Source organism: Pundamilia nyererei, unplaced genomic scaffold, assembly GCF_000239375.1.
Source record: "Pundamilia nyererei isolate P.nyererei 1_Seehausen unplaced genomic scaffold, PunNye1.0 scaffold00328, whole genome shotgun sequence".
In the NCBI taxonomy this organism is placed as follows: Eukaryota; Metazoa; Chordata; class Actinopteri; order Cichliformes; family Cichlidae; genus Pundamilia; species Pundamilia nyererei.
The window spans coordinates 282,002-299,017 of NW_005187729.1; the positions used below are offsets into that span (position 1 = coordinate 282,002).

The 17,016-nt window shown below is 40.0% G+C and overlaps 1 protein-coding gene across 1 annotated transcript in view; it reads right to left on the reverse strand.

Annotated features, from left to right (window-relative positions):
- Positions 1-16,072, reverse strand: part of cacna1ab (calcium channel, voltage-dependent, P/Q type, alpha 1A subunit, b) — a 192,172-nt gene extending 176,100 nt beyond the window's left edge. Inside the window, exon 1 of the mRNA XM_013915592.1 lies at positions 15,879-16,072. Coding sequence (XP_013771046.1) covers positions 15,879-16,021 — 143 coding nt within the window. The 5' untranslated portion in view covers positions 16,022-16,072. The remainder of the gene's footprint in view (positions 1-15,878) is intronic.
- Between the last annotated feature and the right edge of the window lie 944 nt (positions 16,073-17,016).

The window sequence follows — 17,016 nt, forward strand, 5'->3', positions numbered from 1 at the left end:
ATGTGATGTGACAATAAAAGTGATTTGATTTGATTTGATTGCAGTTTTAACTGGATTCAACTGTCACAGAATTCAGTAACATCTGATCGTTAAAATCAGTAAGGAGACACAGTAATGAAAGCTACAACTGCTACTATTTCTACTACAGACCAGTTTTCAAAATCCTTGTTACAGCATGCTTTTCAAGCGGAACAAAATCAAGTCAAAAAAGTGTGTTTCATGGTCATCTCTGAATAGTTTAAAGAAAACTGGACAAACTGGAACCACAAGGCAATCCATGCAATGTCACCAAAAAGATTAAATGTCTCTTACAAACTTGCACTCAAAGTTTTACATATTGAATATCCATTCTGTCGGAGGTTTCTTCCTGTTAAGTTTTTCCCAGCTGTGATTGGTGTGACTCTATCCACTGAGTCACATATGAACCTAATATGTATAGGGTGTATATTAGTTGTAACTGTGGGATGAAGGCAAAGGCTCAAGAAGAGCATAAAATCTCCACACAGCAAGGCCCCAGCTGGCTGATAGATTTGAGCCCAGAACCTTATTGAGTGAGGTGCCAACCATGCTAACCACTGCACCACTGTGCTGCCCAGTTAATTCAAATTATCTTGTGGTCAAAACACAACTTTTAAAAAATTCTGACATCTCAGATTTCACACTCAGCATCTAAGCCATTTTTTTTTACATATGAGATGACTAAATGCAGGTCAGCAACAGAGCCATAATTAAGCCCTATATAGATTAGCACTTTGCTCTTTTAGATTGCAGATAAAAGCAAATTCATTAATTTCGCTAAGGAAACAAATGCCAAATGTCTGCATGCAGAGTAGCCCAAAACTAAACACACCCCCTCCAATTCCTTCTCTGCAGGCAGAGAAATGGCTGTGTCATTACAGGAAGATAGCTGTGACTAAGACTATTAGCTAATTGATAGGCTGACTGTGTTGGCTGTAGCTGTCCATCCAGGCTGACACAACAAAACCCACACATCCGGCATCTGCAATAATCATTTCAGACGTGGAGACTTCCAGCAACAACAACAACAAAAAAAAAAGTGGGCCTTTTTTTTCCTCTGCAGAAAAAAAAAGAAAAAAAATCACCTCAAAGAGGATATCATTTTATAATATTTATGTGTAGCACAATGATTCTGAGAGTACATCTAAACTTAAAGCTCAGTGGACAAAAAATATTGCTGAAAAGGCAAACCTGTTTTCACAAGCTAAAATGTGAGTGTGCTCTAATGGAAACAGTGCAGATGAAATAGCCAAATAAACCATCCTCCCACTGACCTCTGCTGGGATAGAGCCAAAATCCTCCACCTTTGAGTCCCCAGTTTGATTTACAGCACCACCACTGTAATAGTATAAAAAGTGGAAGTGGAAAGTTGTTCATACAGGTAACAATGTAGGAGGCAGGCCACTGTCTTAAAGGACCAGCCTGTAGGATTTAGCAGAAATAGAAACTACTACAGTGGGTCACTATAGGCAGATATACATGGGCCACAGTGAGTTGTACAGTACTGGTAAGAAATGTAGCACTGTGAGCTGCCCACACAGAGAGAGGCCCACAGTGGGGTCTATTGCTGCAGTGTATTCACAGCATGCCCAACAGTGTGGTGCCCAGGTGTGCCCCAAGGTCCATTACCGCCACAGCTTGTATGATGTTTGGGTCAGAATGTTGAACAAAAAAACAAAAACACCACCTGTGTGAGGGGGCAAATCCACACTTGTGTGATGTGGGCCCCAAATGGATACGCTCACACAGAACCCACAGGAGTTTTGTCCTTTTGGGCCCCTATATGGGATTGCTATTGAGGAGCCAACTATGGGTTGCCCACAGAAAGGAGCTCTGAAGCCCACTGTGGGTTTTCCCTGGCCACACATCCCCACAGTTCACTTGAAGTGACCCACAGTGTGGCCACACAGACATGTTTCCTGGGGAGCAAACTCACTTGAATCACCTTCAGTTTGAATTTCATCAAGTCATCTTGACCATGACTATTTGCCTAAAGGCATTAAATTGCTGCCCCGTGATTGGCTGATCAGAGAAGTTGAACAAGCGTACCTAATAAAGTGACAGTTTCAGCTTTTTATGTTTTTTTACAGCAGGCAGAGCTGAGACCTTCAAAAACAACGTGAGAAGTGAGCCAAAGCAACTGTGGAAAAACTATCAATTTTGGATCAAAAATGCGAGACAGATGGCGTCACATGACATGGTTTGTTGTTTCCATATTGTAGGACGGCGGGTATTAATGCGTGAAGTACATGTATTTTCCTCTGTGTGTTTTGAAAGAGGATATTTGTTTAAACTGCTGTCTTGTGCACTGTTTAATCCTCAGAGAGCGTGTACGCCGTCCCAGTGGACTCCTCCTCATTAAAATAAAGGACGAATCAATGATTTCCAAACCTTCTATTTATTCGGGGAAGGAAATTGCTGAGGTTTCATGCTTTCTCTGCAGAAAAACTATAAAGCCTCTGCTGCAGATTACAAACCTTAGATCTTACACCTGAACTCTTCCTATTGTAGCAGCCAAATGTGATTGATGAAACTGATTTATCTTGGACTGATGGTGAAAATACGGAGCTTTTATTTTATTTTATGTTTTATTTTTGCAGCTGTACCATTTACAGCATGAATGATAAGCTGCTAATATGACAGTGAGAGTTTGTGTTGATTCAGCATGGATGATACTGTGATGGTCCTCTGCTGACACTTTGTGGTTGCATAAGGTTTTGCAAATAGGTGCAAAAACCTAAAAACAGGGTCCAGCTAGTGTAGAGAGCAATCAGCTCTGTTTCACATGTAATGAATTTCCTTTTCTCTGGTTTCTCTGCTGCTGTTGTTTGCATTTCTCCTTTTCCTTTTACTACATCACCATCTTTCTTCTTCTTTCTTTTCATCTTTTCATGTGTAACAGTGCTGCAACATGTTTTCTGTGATGTGACAGCTTTCACACTTTTGACTGAGAATTTCATCTTCATGAAAACATTTGGATTTTTTTATCGCATAAAATATGTAAACATATAACTTTGCGCTACGGTGTGTTGTGAGAGATAAGAAGCTTTAAACTCACTAGAACATTATTTTGTGTTTAACTGTTTGCTTCTGTATTAAATGTGATATTAAAAAACATTAATCACACACATTCAAGTGAGAATTATAATCTCACACGACTGTAACATGAGCCTGTGGAGGCATGGGGCACACAACACAGGAGCTCTAGAACCCCTCCTCCAAGATTGGGTGTGAGTAGAGCCCTCTAGTGGGTCACCACAAGCCCTGACTTTGCTGCCTCCGCGAGCACATCCAGACACAGCCCACTGCAACAGCTCTGAACCCTGAGAAGGTTTTCTCTTCCCTAAATCGTGTCCATTGTGTGGGCATGGAGCCCATCTACGTCAGAGTATGTGTCAGCGCGCGCGCGCACACACACACACACACACACACACACACACACACACACACACACACACACACACACACACACACACACACGAGAGCTGTGATTTATTCTTCTGGACACATAAAATCAAACACACATCACTGATAACGACTTCACACTTCACCACCATGGGCACAAGAGGGCAGCAGCTTCCCACTTGAGTGCTCCATTGCCTACTCCTCATGCCAGAGTACACTCCCTCTTGTGTTTCTGAGTGGCTGTCAGTCAAAGGAACATCAGCCCTTTGATCAAACTGACTTGCTAGTGCGGTTAAGGCTGCGTGTGTCTGTGGACATTGGCAGGTCGAGGTAGAGTGAAGGATAGACAGTGGGGTGAGTCACTGAGGGTTTGGATGTTGGTTATGTAAACAGAAACAGAAGGAGAGGGGCAGACTGAGACAGAGAGGTGAAGGCATGTATGAGTCCCATTCCACTATTGGACCTTTCCCTGGGGAAGGGGAAGCTTTTTGGGGAAACCTGATTCAATGCACACACACACACACACACTAAAAAAAAAATACAATTAACTAAAAAAATTTACCTACACTGCAGACATGCTGTTTTGCTTGTAGACTGCGAGAGCTCTAGAGATTATATGCCCAGCGTGAGCTGGAGGTCTTGTGAGTCCGAAGCTGTGAAATCTGGGAGTAGAATAGAATATTCTTTATTGTCATTGTCACAAGTACAATGAAATTGAAAGATGTCTCCGGTCAGTGCAACATCACGAAAGATAAATACTTAAAAACTATAATAGATATGATATAAAAGATAGAGTGCAATCATTTTTTCATTGTTTGCAACAACTGTGTACAGTAGCACAACCAGACTGTCTTTTCAGATTTCTAAAGCAGTCTTTTATGTATGGTGTTTATGGTTAGTCTTTTATTTCTTCATGTTTTTGTTTTTTTAATTTTAATAGTTTTTAAGATTCAAAAGAAAACCTTTTCAGTAAACAAGCGGATGGTTAAAGAAGGATACAAGCTATTTAAGTAATTGGTGAAATAGCTCGGTTTGCTGTTCCGGGACATGCTGACCCCTGAATATGCATTTGTTAGGAGGCATAAAGTGGAGAAAGAAGTAGCAAGAATTAGCAAAGAATAGAACAGGCAGGGACAAAAGATATAACACTGCTTCCAGTCACAGAGGTCCAGATACCTGTCAGTGACTGATAACCACCAGGGTGTGTTCTTTGCATCCATCTAGTCGATGTGTGAAACTAGTTAGCAACAGGTATATGGTGCTGCACCAAAATGTCCTTGGGATTGCTTTGGTCACAGATTGCAGTAGTTGCCAGTAATTTTTCCTGAAGATCCTGGCTTGTCTGCAAACACTTGCTAACTACTCAGTAAAGACATAATGACACTGTGATGCAAACTGGAAATGGAGACAGTTTTTATTCTGAAGACAAATGTTTTTGGGTTTTGGGTTGTGTCACAGTCTGAGAGCACTTCACTCTCTGGTTTCTAGAGTATTTAAAAGTAGAATGGGAGGCAGAGCCTTCAGTTTTCAGGCTCCTCTTCTGTGGAACCAGCTGCTAATTTGGATTTGGGAGACAGACACTATCTCTACTTTCAAGATTAGGCTTTAGCCTTTTTGCTAAAGCATATAGTTCTGGCTGGACCAGATGACCCTGAATCCTCCCTTAGTTATGCTGCAATAGGTATATGTTGCTGGGGGATTCCCATGATGCATCTTCAGTCACCTTTCTCACTCAGTATTTCTTAATACACTCTCTCTGCACTGAATCACACTTGTTATTAATCTCTGGCTCTGTTCCCCAGCATGTCTTTTGTCTTGTCTTCCTTCTCTCACCCCAACCGCTTACGGCAGATGGCCGCCCCTTCCTGAGCCTGGTTCTGCTGGAGGTTTCTTCCTGTTAAAAAGGAGTTTTTCCTTTCCAACGTTGCCAAAGTGCTTGCTCATAGGGGGTCATATAATTGTTGGGTTTTTCTCTGTATGTATTATTGTAGGGTCTACCTTACAATAAGCGCCTTGGGGCGACTGTTGTGGTTGTAAAAATAAAAGAGAATTGAATTTCTCAAGTTTCACTACAGCTTCCAGAATAAATGGCGAGTATTTGGTGTCTTCTATGAAAACTATGTGCAGTTGTAGCAATCTGCTAACGGTCAAAGCAATTACCATTAGGTTTTTGGTGCAGCAAGCTCGTGACCAATTTTGTTCAGGGACAGCCTTTAACCTTCAGTAATCACTCACCACCCAAGCAACTCGGGTTGCCAGGGGCTTACCAGCTGATCTCTAGGCCTGTGTGACTGAAGCTTAAGTCTGTCACGGTCCTGGGTCGGTGACCCAGTGTTTTGAGTTTCTTGTGTCTCTGAGTTTTTGTATTATGCTCTTAGTTCTTTGTTGCCCCAGTTTATTCTATAGTCTAGTGTCTTAGTTTGGCCTTCTTGTATTCTGTTTAGTTCTCTGAGTATTTAGTAGCTGCCCTCTGTGTCTCTTTGTTGTTGTTCTCTTTGTTTCTTAGTTGCTCTGTCTCCCCTAGTCTAGTTTGCGCCTGTGCTACTTCCTGTTTTACTTTGAAGGTCCGTGTCTCATGTGAGTGTATCCTACTTTGCTTCCTTGTCTCGTCAGTCCTGATTTCTCCCAGCTGTGCCCTCCTTCTGTGTCTCATTCCCCTCGTTACTTCCCAGTGTATTTAAACCCTGTGTTTCTCTGAGTTAGTGTCGTGTTGTCCCTCATGCTGTGTGTTTCTCCATGTGTGTGTTTTGTTAGAGTCTTCTCAGATTAGGTTTTGTAGACATTCTTTGTTCAGCAATTAAAGCTGCCATTTTAAGTTCAATCCTGTTTGTAGTCCGTTTGCGTTTAGGTCCGATTCCTGCCTGCACACAGCCGAAACATGACAAAGTCAGAAGCAGCTGCTTTACAGTTGCAAAAGTGAAGTTTGGCAACTGTGAGTGGACTAAGCCCTCTTTTGTTAAAATCTAACACAATTAAAATTCACACAATTTTTACATGTGTGAAAAATTGATGTTGGTCAGATAAGAGATTTTATGTAGTCTGTAGTCTTAAACGCTTCTTAAGAGACACAGAAAAACACTAAAGTAATTTACAAATAAACAGAATTTCCAACTTGAGAATTGTCCGGCCTTTTTACAGCTGAAAGGGATGCAGGCAGTCAGTGTACTGAATTGTGAAAACGCTTTAAAGTAATGATTAAAATACAGCTCACACAGCTTGTTTCATTAGAAGTAGCTGCGGAACTGTGGAAAGTACTAATAATAACCTTGGTTGAAGACAAATGTCATTAATGTATTTTATAGATTCAGTGACATCACATGAGCACCAAAAACCATCAGATCAAATCAGAACACAAATCCACAAACTGATAGTAAGTGGAGAGGAAAGAAATAGAGAAAAACTGTTAGAAAAATGAGCACTGAGAAGTGATAAATCAGATGAAATGTCAAAGGGGAGGGAAGGAAGGAAAAAGGAGCAAAAGACTGGGTAGAGAAGGACGGATGGATGAATGGAAAAAGGTGACGTAGAAGAAAAAAATAGGGGTAAAAATTTAAATGAATGATGTGCACTCTCCAGTCAGAAGTGCAGCTGGCAGCAGAGTGGTGTCGTCAAGCCAGCGTAACAAACTGACTGATGTTGGCACTAATACAACTCAACAGAAAGCCAGCCGCTGAAGGAGAGACAGGGATGGGGAAGTACATTTGACTTTTTCCCTTCTTTATAAAATCCATCCACAATCTGCCCCTCAAATAACCCCGTCTCCAAAACATCCAACCGCTGCTCTTTGCTGTTTTATCAAATATGTTTTGGAGGAATCATCGTCCTGATCATACTCACTGGTGGCATTGGAAGGATTCAGGTTATATATAATGTGTTTGATTTTTATGGCATTAAAGAAGTCGCACGGAGGTGTCTGGTGTCTTAGTTGCAACAAACAACTCAGTTTTGCTAATCCAAAAATCTGCGCTGGTGTAAATTAATATCTTGTGTCCTTCTTTTATCTGCAATATGAATGCAGCGAGGATCAAGAAGAGCTTTGGCTGTGGTATGTCTGTAGCTTTCATATATGACGATCAACTATCATAGCATATTCCAACGAGCGATAAAACTCAAGATGTTGTGTAATCGATAAAAACTTGTTACATATTGCTCTTTTTCACTTAGCCCTAGTTTGATTTTGAACAAACTGGATTTTTTTACATGTGAATGTTGCACACATATTCTATCTTGAATTTTAAGCTTGTTTTCTCAGTGCTGAATTGCTTCTCTAAATTACATTTAAAAGTGAATGAACAAAAGGAAATTGAGCTAGAGACCAGTCAGCTACTCCTTGGCAACCACCAGTCATCATGGAATAGCATGTATTCCCTGACTGGTTGTGAGAAGATGCTGGCTGTCACTGTGAAACTGATTGCTCAAGCTTCATTCATTGTGTTCAATGTTCTGGGACTTCCTGGTGCTTCCAAGCACTCATAATGTAGAGAGAGCAACAGCAAGAGCCAACACAGAGCAGAACCGGCTGGGATGAAAGATACTTCTTAAAGCCTCAATGACACAGACGTAGAGATCTGTCAGTGACCTCCTGGCATCCTACAATCAACCAACCTCAGCTCAGCAGCCAGACCCTGAACTTCAGCAGGAGCAGTCAGGCTTGTAGTCAGGCTTTCATATTGTATGTGTTTCCTCATTAGGATAGAGATTCGTTGTGGTATGTGGGACTGCAGCCTATAGGTTTATATTGTTTCAGGTAATTTGATAGAATACAGCAAGAATAATCTAATGAGTAGTGTAATGGATTTCTTTTTCTGGCAAATAATTAAGTAATGTACTGCATTACTTTTGAGAATAGCCAGTAATGTGATATTTAATACATTTCTTATGTAACAACTGCAAAACTGGCCAAGAGGTGCTCCCAAAAAACTGTGTCATTGCCTTGGTTACTAGCAGGTTTCCACAGTCCTTCCTCATTTGTGTGCACATGGCAAATTATCTACAAACTAATCATTAAGCAGGTGGCGTATCTGTGAAAGGTGAGGATGCCAAACCGTTGATTTTCAAAGTACAAGTTACGCCTTAGCGCTGCAGCTATCACATTTCAAAAGGCTTTTACATTGAAAGTGAATGTTGTCCATTTCCAGGAGAAGCAACTTCCAAGTGATTGGACCAATGGCAAGAAGGTTTTTAGTGCAGCATCCTCTTTGTGACCAATTTTCATCCAGTTACAACCAGCAACCTCCAGCAACCATTTGCCAATGGTGAATACACGTTTTCCCTAGCGACTGCAGAGTGCCAGGAGTCTCTAGGCCTGTGTGACCGAGGCCTCAGCTACATCGAAATGCAGGCAGATTATTAGTATGCTCCTGAAAGAAGAGTGTTCCGCCTGAGCACACCATCTCACACACACACACTCTCATACACGAAATGATTTATGAGTATGTGTTTGTGGTGTTGGGGTGACAGATTTTGGCATGGTGTTGCAGCTTTGGCGTGAGGGCACTGCAAATAGCTGCCACTAAGGAAAAGGCAGAGAAGAGAAATAAGAAGAAATCTAGGAGGAGAGAGACATGGCTGGAAACATCTCTGTGCTTAATTATACTTTAATTTTGGTGCTTTGAGCTTCACTGTTAAATCACTTGGATTAGCTCTCCCATTTGTTGTCATTCCCTTTTAAACACAAAATCACTAGAAAAATCACAGAATCTGGCAAAGCTAAGTATTGGCAAATGACAAATGGATACAAACACCGTAGCCATGGTTACATGGCTACAGAGAGACTTATCTGTTCTAAACTGATGCTTCACATAATCAAGATAATCTAAGTTAAAGTTGTCTATGGAGATAAAACTCATTGCATTATTAACGTACCCTATGTTGATTTATAGGTGATAGACGTTTCACTGTATCCGTTTTTGGGACAAGTCTCTCGTGTTATCCTCGAACGGTCTGCTGTCTTTACACAGCAGCAGGCAGATGATTTTAATTAGCCATAATTAATGTCACCTACAGAAAATGCAGCACCACAGGTATCTGGTTACAGAATTGCTAAAAATATTATTTTCATGTTGAGATGTGCTGCTGCAATGAACTTTCCTGGACTGAATGCCTGTTTGATTAATCGATTAAACGACTGCTTTTTAAGAGATAAACAAACATGATATTCCTACATGGAATTAAAACAAACAGAGTTGTGTGTGTAAAGGATGAAAAGGTTATACAATGCTATAAGTCTACTGTTGAGGTCTTTTCTAATAATTAGTTTACATATTCATCTAAATTTTTTCTTTCCTATTTATTGATTAATGCATGTGAACCAAACAACAGTGCGGATACTTTTGCTCAGATGTCTGCTTTTTATGATGGTCAAAGCAAAAACTCACTCCTTATCAAACACTGATAATGATCATGATAGCCAGAAATCCTGTCTCCTATACTAATGAGGAACACTACAGACTACTCTTCGTCACGTCCCTCTCATCCTGTTGGAAGGACCAACAAGGAGTGCTTGAAGATGTAGAAATTCTGAATAACAACAGTTTTCTGATTAATAGACAGGGAGCTAATCAGAGCAAATTATGATTGTTCTGAGTAATGATTATTGGTGTAGTGGTTAAAACTCTGGATTCCTGTGACCTGAATTCCAATTCACTGTCGCATATCCATCAGCTATGAAAAGGAAACACTCATGATATGTGGTCTGATCTTCACCTAGGTCACAGTTGTAGACTAAAAACTCACAAACAGCCTGCTGAGTAATCATTCATTGTGTACCGTTTCTCATGAAACAGTAATAAACTGTAATTCAAATTTCTTTCTACACATAATCTTAACTCTAAATGTCCCACATCTTTATAATGTCCATCTTGGTCGGTTCTGATTTTGGAAGTCTTGACATGGGTGTCCATGTCTCAGTGCCTTTGTGCCGAAAGCAGTCATTTTGGGGGTCATCATAGTGGATGCATCCTCCTCCATATCACCCTATATCTAGCACCCTTTTCTGTCACACTGATCTTCTGCATGTCCTTGTCCGTGGTTCCTCTTTTTCTCCTGCTTGAAAGCTGTATATTCATCCAGGATATACACTATCAATATGGTGGCCCTGAGAGGCCAAATGGACTGCAACTTAAGAAAACACCAGCAATAAGAAAAACGCTGCAAAAGCACACAAAACACAACGGAAATAAGAAAAAAGACCTTTTTTTTATTCCAAAAATAAAAGCTTATCTGATGTTTTAGTTTTTCTTGATAGGTCAGAATATACAACTGTCAACTCTTCCTTTGGGCCCTGCCCTTGTGTCTTTTTGCCTTGTGTTTTCAAACCACAGACATTCTCAACAAGCCGTGACCTTAGACAATGTCAGAGCCTAAAAAACATGTACAGTAACTGAGTGCTAGTGACAGCAAACAGTAAGAGGGGACTGGCCAGGGCAGTGTCTCAGCTGACGTTCAAAGCTGGCTTTGGAGAAAAAACAATCCTTTATTGTGCTGGAAAATTTAATTAAACTAGCATATCATGAAATATAATGGATAATTAGCTAAACTTAGCCATATGAATAACTTTAAGGCCTCATGATTTGTCTTTACCCTCTGTTCTGTTGACCCACTAAGTTTTTCCTTAGTCACCATAATATAGGTCAGGATTTAGCTCATTTAGCTCATCAATGTCCACTAAACATTTGATAAAATTGCAAATTAAGACCAAAAAATACAAATATGTGGCATATATATAAACCTTACATGGGTAAAATAGCTTGTTTGGTAAAATTGGTTAGATGTATTACTTATCAATAATTATAATAACTATCCATAGAGATCAAAAGTGTATCAGGCTCTAAATGTGGTTTTTAACATTGTAAAGCTGGACATTTTAACATGGGAGTCTATTGGGACTGACCCCTACAGTTTTTGCCTGAATGTTGAATTCATCTTTCAGCCCCTTGGGATCAATAGGCTTTTGGGGCCAGGCCCAAGTGACTATTCCAGGAATTGCAGTTTCTGCTCTGTGTGTGTGACACAGCTGTAGACTGACACAGCTGTGTTAAAATTCAACCATGTCTGTTTCTATTCAGAGCTCACATCTATTTTTCTGTCTATTTCTCTGGTTCTCTTGCTGTTGCTGGTTTTTATTCAGTTGAGGAGTGTCATTTGAATGACTTTATCTTTTTTTGGCAACACATGGAACTCGGTATTGTGCCAATAATGAACTCACTTAACTGAACTGATGCCAAAGACAGTGAGCCAGCAGACAGGTGATGCACCAGAAGCAGTAAACATGCTCTCAGTCACAATTAGAGGGGAGTAATGGCAGAGGATAGACGAGATGATACAGCTGTTGCATTACTTGCCATTTGGGTGTGATCAGCTAGTAGACGTGCGCTACCTCTGAGACTGGCATTAAAAGAGATGGAGTGACAGACACACAGCACCAGAGGGTAACAAAATCTATCCTGCCCATCGGCAATCTTTCCATCCACAGATCTACTGCGTGACAGGGTAAGTGGGGCTTTAACCTGTCATGTCTAATAAAAATCAGCTTCGCCCCCTCAGGCTTCACTGACACACCTGGTCTGATCTGCAACTGGGTCAGCAGCTGTCTGCCTGCCCATCGTTCTGCCTGTTTGTCTGTCAAAAAAACAAAAAAAAACAAAAAGGCAGAATAAGACCCTGTCTGTCACCGCTCTCTGCCTCTATTACAGATCTCAGTACTTGGTTGGCTCAAGGACATGTGATGGAAAAAGGAAACTTTTGCCTTATGGGTGGTAAGAAGGTCAGGTCAGGTAATGATTAGAGTAACTGCTTTGAATTATTATCTGCCATGTGGTACTGCGAGTAAGGATCTTTGTAATTTTGCTACTTGTATGATATTTGGTTTGTGTTGTATTTTTAGCTCTTCCTTTGTCCTGGCGATCATGGGTATTTGGTGTTTTCACTTCACTCCCTTGTTCCTTTTCCCATCCGTGTAATTATCTTGATTGAGCTCACTTGTGCCTTGTTACTCCTGTCGTTCCTCAGACGTTTTTAGGTGTCTTTCCCCATGTTTCTCTCGTATTGAGATTAATTTCATGTTACAGCTGGGCAGTACTTTTTGTTACCTCTAAATTCTCATTAAAGATCTTTTTTTCTGATTTGAGTGTCATCCTTTCACCAATCCATAAACACGTTCTAACCATTGTGACGAAAGAGTGCGCTTGCTTTCATTTCACTGATTGCTTCTTCTCTGAAGGTGTTACTCAGTCAAATCAGCTGCTGCAGGATTTGATTGCAAGTAAAACCTGCAGACTCTTTTTTTTTGCCAGTGACTGCAAGTGAGAGATACGGCACAAGTAGCAAAATTGTAGTGCCAAAGTGCCAGATTTAGCGTAACCCCGAAAATCATATAACTGGTTTCTATTTCTATTTTAAAAGGATGAATAAAATAAACATAAACCTCTTAATTTATTTCTAGAAAGAAATGCAAAAATTAATATGCACAACTTTGTAAAGAATATGAAATAAACATTTAGATGTTTTGGTACATGGTCAGGCTATACTGGGACAGACAAGATATTCTTAATATCTTGCTTAAGACTTTCCTTTCAAACTGTAGACATTTTTATATAAACAGTAAAAACAATCCCCTCAGTTTGTATGTTGGACTAAGAGCTATGTGTCCATCTGGTAACAGATGTTTACATTCTTTCTTGTTGGCCGAATGACCATTTAATGCATTCCCAGGTTTACTAGTCTTCTCCATCCTTAGTGTAAAATATCTCAATTCTAAGGTTTTACATGTCTTTTTTATTATAGTATTGTCAGTGCTAATCGCATTAATAGAATCATGTGTTTTAAAATGAAAAGTGTAAATACAACCTCATGATTACTTCAAGTTATTGCTGCTAAAGGTGGCTTCTACAATCTGCTGAGACGTGAGGTGTACTCAGTATTTCCACATCCTGCTTTTGCATTTGATTAAGTTCCCAATAAATAAACAATGATAATATCCAGTCCTTATACCTGACCAGAAATCTTTGGTTGTTTCTTTGTTTGTTTAGTCATTTAACACTGACACATGAATCATTCAAGCATTAAATAGCCTCCTAACCCAAAGGATGATTTGGTGTTGTGGCAGACATGACAGACAATTTAGGAAAGAACACATTTTAAACTGTATCGTTAGGAAGTTTGTTTTTTGCAGTCTGTTGCAAAAACAGATAGTTTGTTCACATTTCTTTAGTTGAGTCTACAAAAAATGCCAACGATCAGACAGTCTGACAGGCATGAATAGTATTTTTTCACCAACAAGGTGATTTCCAAAGTGCTGGCGTAGCTCACCATGGTGGCAGCATACATCATTAGAAATTTGAGGAATCTGGACAAGTGGACAACAAAAGAAGTGGGAGGTCTGAAAGAAACTACCTACATGTCCTTAAGAAATAGGAAGACAGATCCACTAAAGACCTGACACAGGACCTTTATTGATGTCTCTGACCATTCAGTTGATCACTGTTCATTGAAGCCTGATTTTTAATGGTATCAGTGGAAGGAAAACGTCAAGAAGCCTTTTTTTAAGGAAGAGAAAAAGGAAGAAAAGGCTAATGTATTCCAAATTACACAAGAGCTGGACTAAAAATCGGTGGCAACAAGTCTTATGGAGTGATGAATCCTAATGTGGAATTTCTGGTTCAAATCTTAGTTGACGTGTACAGTGGAGGTCAGGAGAGAGGCGCAACAGTGAGTGTTTACAGATCAGCTTCATTTTCACTATGACAGTGATCTCAACTAAACCATATCTGGACTGAAAAACACACAGTGGAAAACTATCAGTCATGGACTGAACTCCCCATAGCCAAGACACGAATATCATTGAACTACTGTGGGATCATTTTGACAGAGAACAGCACAGAAGGTAGCCAACATCAAAAGAAGCACGAAGAACTGAAGATTACTTAAAGAAATTACAAGAAAACTTGTCTAATTGAGCTCAGACTGTGTTAAAGAATAAAGGTGGTCCTATTAAGGTCAAGGTCAAAGGTCAAATTTATTTATATAGCACATTTCAAACAGCCGATGCTGCACGAAGTGCTTAACAATATAGAAATGGCATTAAAAGCAACAATGTAATACAATAATAACAATATAAAACAATAATAGGCCAATAAAAGAATTAAAACAATAACTAAAACTATTTAAAATAAGACCAAACCAGATGAATATTGACATTCAAACTCATTAGAATTGTGCAAACTGTTGTTGCCTTGCATGTTGTTTCCATCTATGATTGCACATATTTCAATAAATCGCTGGAACTATTTCCAATTTTCCCAGCAAAATATAAAGAAATGAGGAAAGAATCAGGACTGATACACAATATCGTGTGTTGTTGTTCATCTGAGCTCATATTTACCCAATTTTATGACCTATTAATGACCTGATGATTTTTTATTATGTCCAGATATATGAAACCTTAGAACTGAAAGAGATTGAAGGATTGTATGAATGCTAATCTCATGGTGAAAAACTAATTAAAGTGCCTCACCATCCAGAAGTTATTAACCACACACATAATTATAAATAATTATAGAACTGGGACCTTCATAAGACAGATCCTCAATATGATTAATGCAGTCAGCACTGAGAATAGTAAATATGTATTCTGGATTTTCCATCTCTCTAGATAACATGTGCAGAGTTCTGTGTTTGGCAGGTAATAGATAAGCTATGTTTTTCACGTGCAGGTGTGCAGAATATTAAAAAAATGTCTCTATGGAAAGCAGGATGAGGGTGGCAGGCAGGCATGGAAAGACATGAACAGAGGGAAACCGTACTAATGTTGACTGAAGCTGATTAACTGATTCCACACCTCAGTTACCATCAGTGTTATTAGCTACATTATGTTTTAAGCTCTACATTTGTTCCCGGAAACAGGACATAAAACACTGGGCTCTTAAATTAATACTTTAGTCAGTCAACATAATAAATTATGGCATATTAACTTACGGTTTGACAGCGTGAACAGCAGGATACTCGGATAGAATACTCTAATTATGGCTGAAACATTAGTGCCAAATGCAAAAAACAAGGTGTATTTTCAATCAAAAGTCAAAGGTCTTAACCTTTGGACACTAAAAAAGTAAATAATATAAGTCCCAAAAAGCAATTTTAGTTACTATTCTTAAAATATTCTTTTTAACAGAACCCGCAGCTCTGAGTTCAGTGTTGTCATATTTGAGTTTGTAATTCAGTGAAACACAGGCCAGCCAAGACTGATGGGTAAAGTGGTTTTTAAAGCTTGTCACACCAGAATGACAGAAAAAATGATTATTTTTAGACACATAAGAAAATTACTTATATATGGAAAAATATAGTGTAATTGTTTTCCCAGGAGGAACCCTGAGAAAAGTTCAAGATTAACTTAAACGAAGAAAAATGTCCTCCCAGTTCACAACCTATTTTGATCTCAGAACACAAGCTTTACTCACTCCCATTGTTTCCTCCTGGCCTGTGGTGTGTTGTGCAGCTTGTGCGCCTGGTGTGCCAAGATGACATCCCGGTGATCCACCAGTCCTCCCCTCCGCCGAATCAGTGGAACTGTGGGATCATTGTTGCTGGTAACGAGGGACATGGAGTCCCGGCTGGAGAGACGCCCGTAGCTGTCACCTCCACCACTGAAGGGCACTTCGCTGTAATGCTCCACCTGAACGTCATACACAGTATGATAGTATGTGGGGTTGGGGCCCACGCTGCTCCCGCTGATTGGTGGCGGGTGGCAGCGTAGTGGCCGGTGAAGGCCCTGAGAGGAAGAGGAGCAGGATGAAGTCTGAGGCCACAACCCCGAACCGCCATGGTCCTGATAGAGGGGGGACAGCATGGAGCTGGAGGAAAAGGGTCGAAAGAAAAGGAAAAGAGAGACAGAAGAGAGACATTCAATAATCAAAAGAACCTTCACTATAAAGCTGCAACAGTCAACCCAGAAAATTGAATGCAATATATTTATTCCATCATTTTTCATTGTTCAAAGAAAAATTCAAATCTTTCCAAAAATGCCAAATTAGAGCAGAAACTCCATTGATCAGAAAATCTTGTATGGGCAAGCCTGAGCCTGGTGCTGTCACAAACTACAGACAACAAATGCAGTGGAGGGGAGTGGAGGAGAAATGCACAGTGCATCTGAGGAGATCTCGTCCCACAGCAGCTGGAGTCCACAGCAGCATAACTAAGGCATGGCTCAGGGCCACTTGATCCAGCCTTACCTGTAACCTGCATCAAAAAGGGAAGCCAAATTTAAAACCAGAAATGTGTCTGTGTCCCAAACCCAACTGCTGGTTCCAATTGAGGACCCCAATACCTTGAAGGCTTTATCCTCCCATTCACTCTAGTAAATACAAGTAGACCTCCAGTCTGAACTCTACTGGGACAGGATGTTGCTGTGAGATTAAAGAGATGAGGGAGAATATATGAAAGGTCCTTAGAGTTCAAGATTTCACATATAAGTAGAAGAATTTATGTGTGTTTTGGAGCCAACAAAGACAAGCTAATGTGGGAGAAATATGGTCTTTATTGTCACTGATGGTAATCTAGTTACTCTGTTTTTAGGGTAACCTGATAATAAGGCAGTCC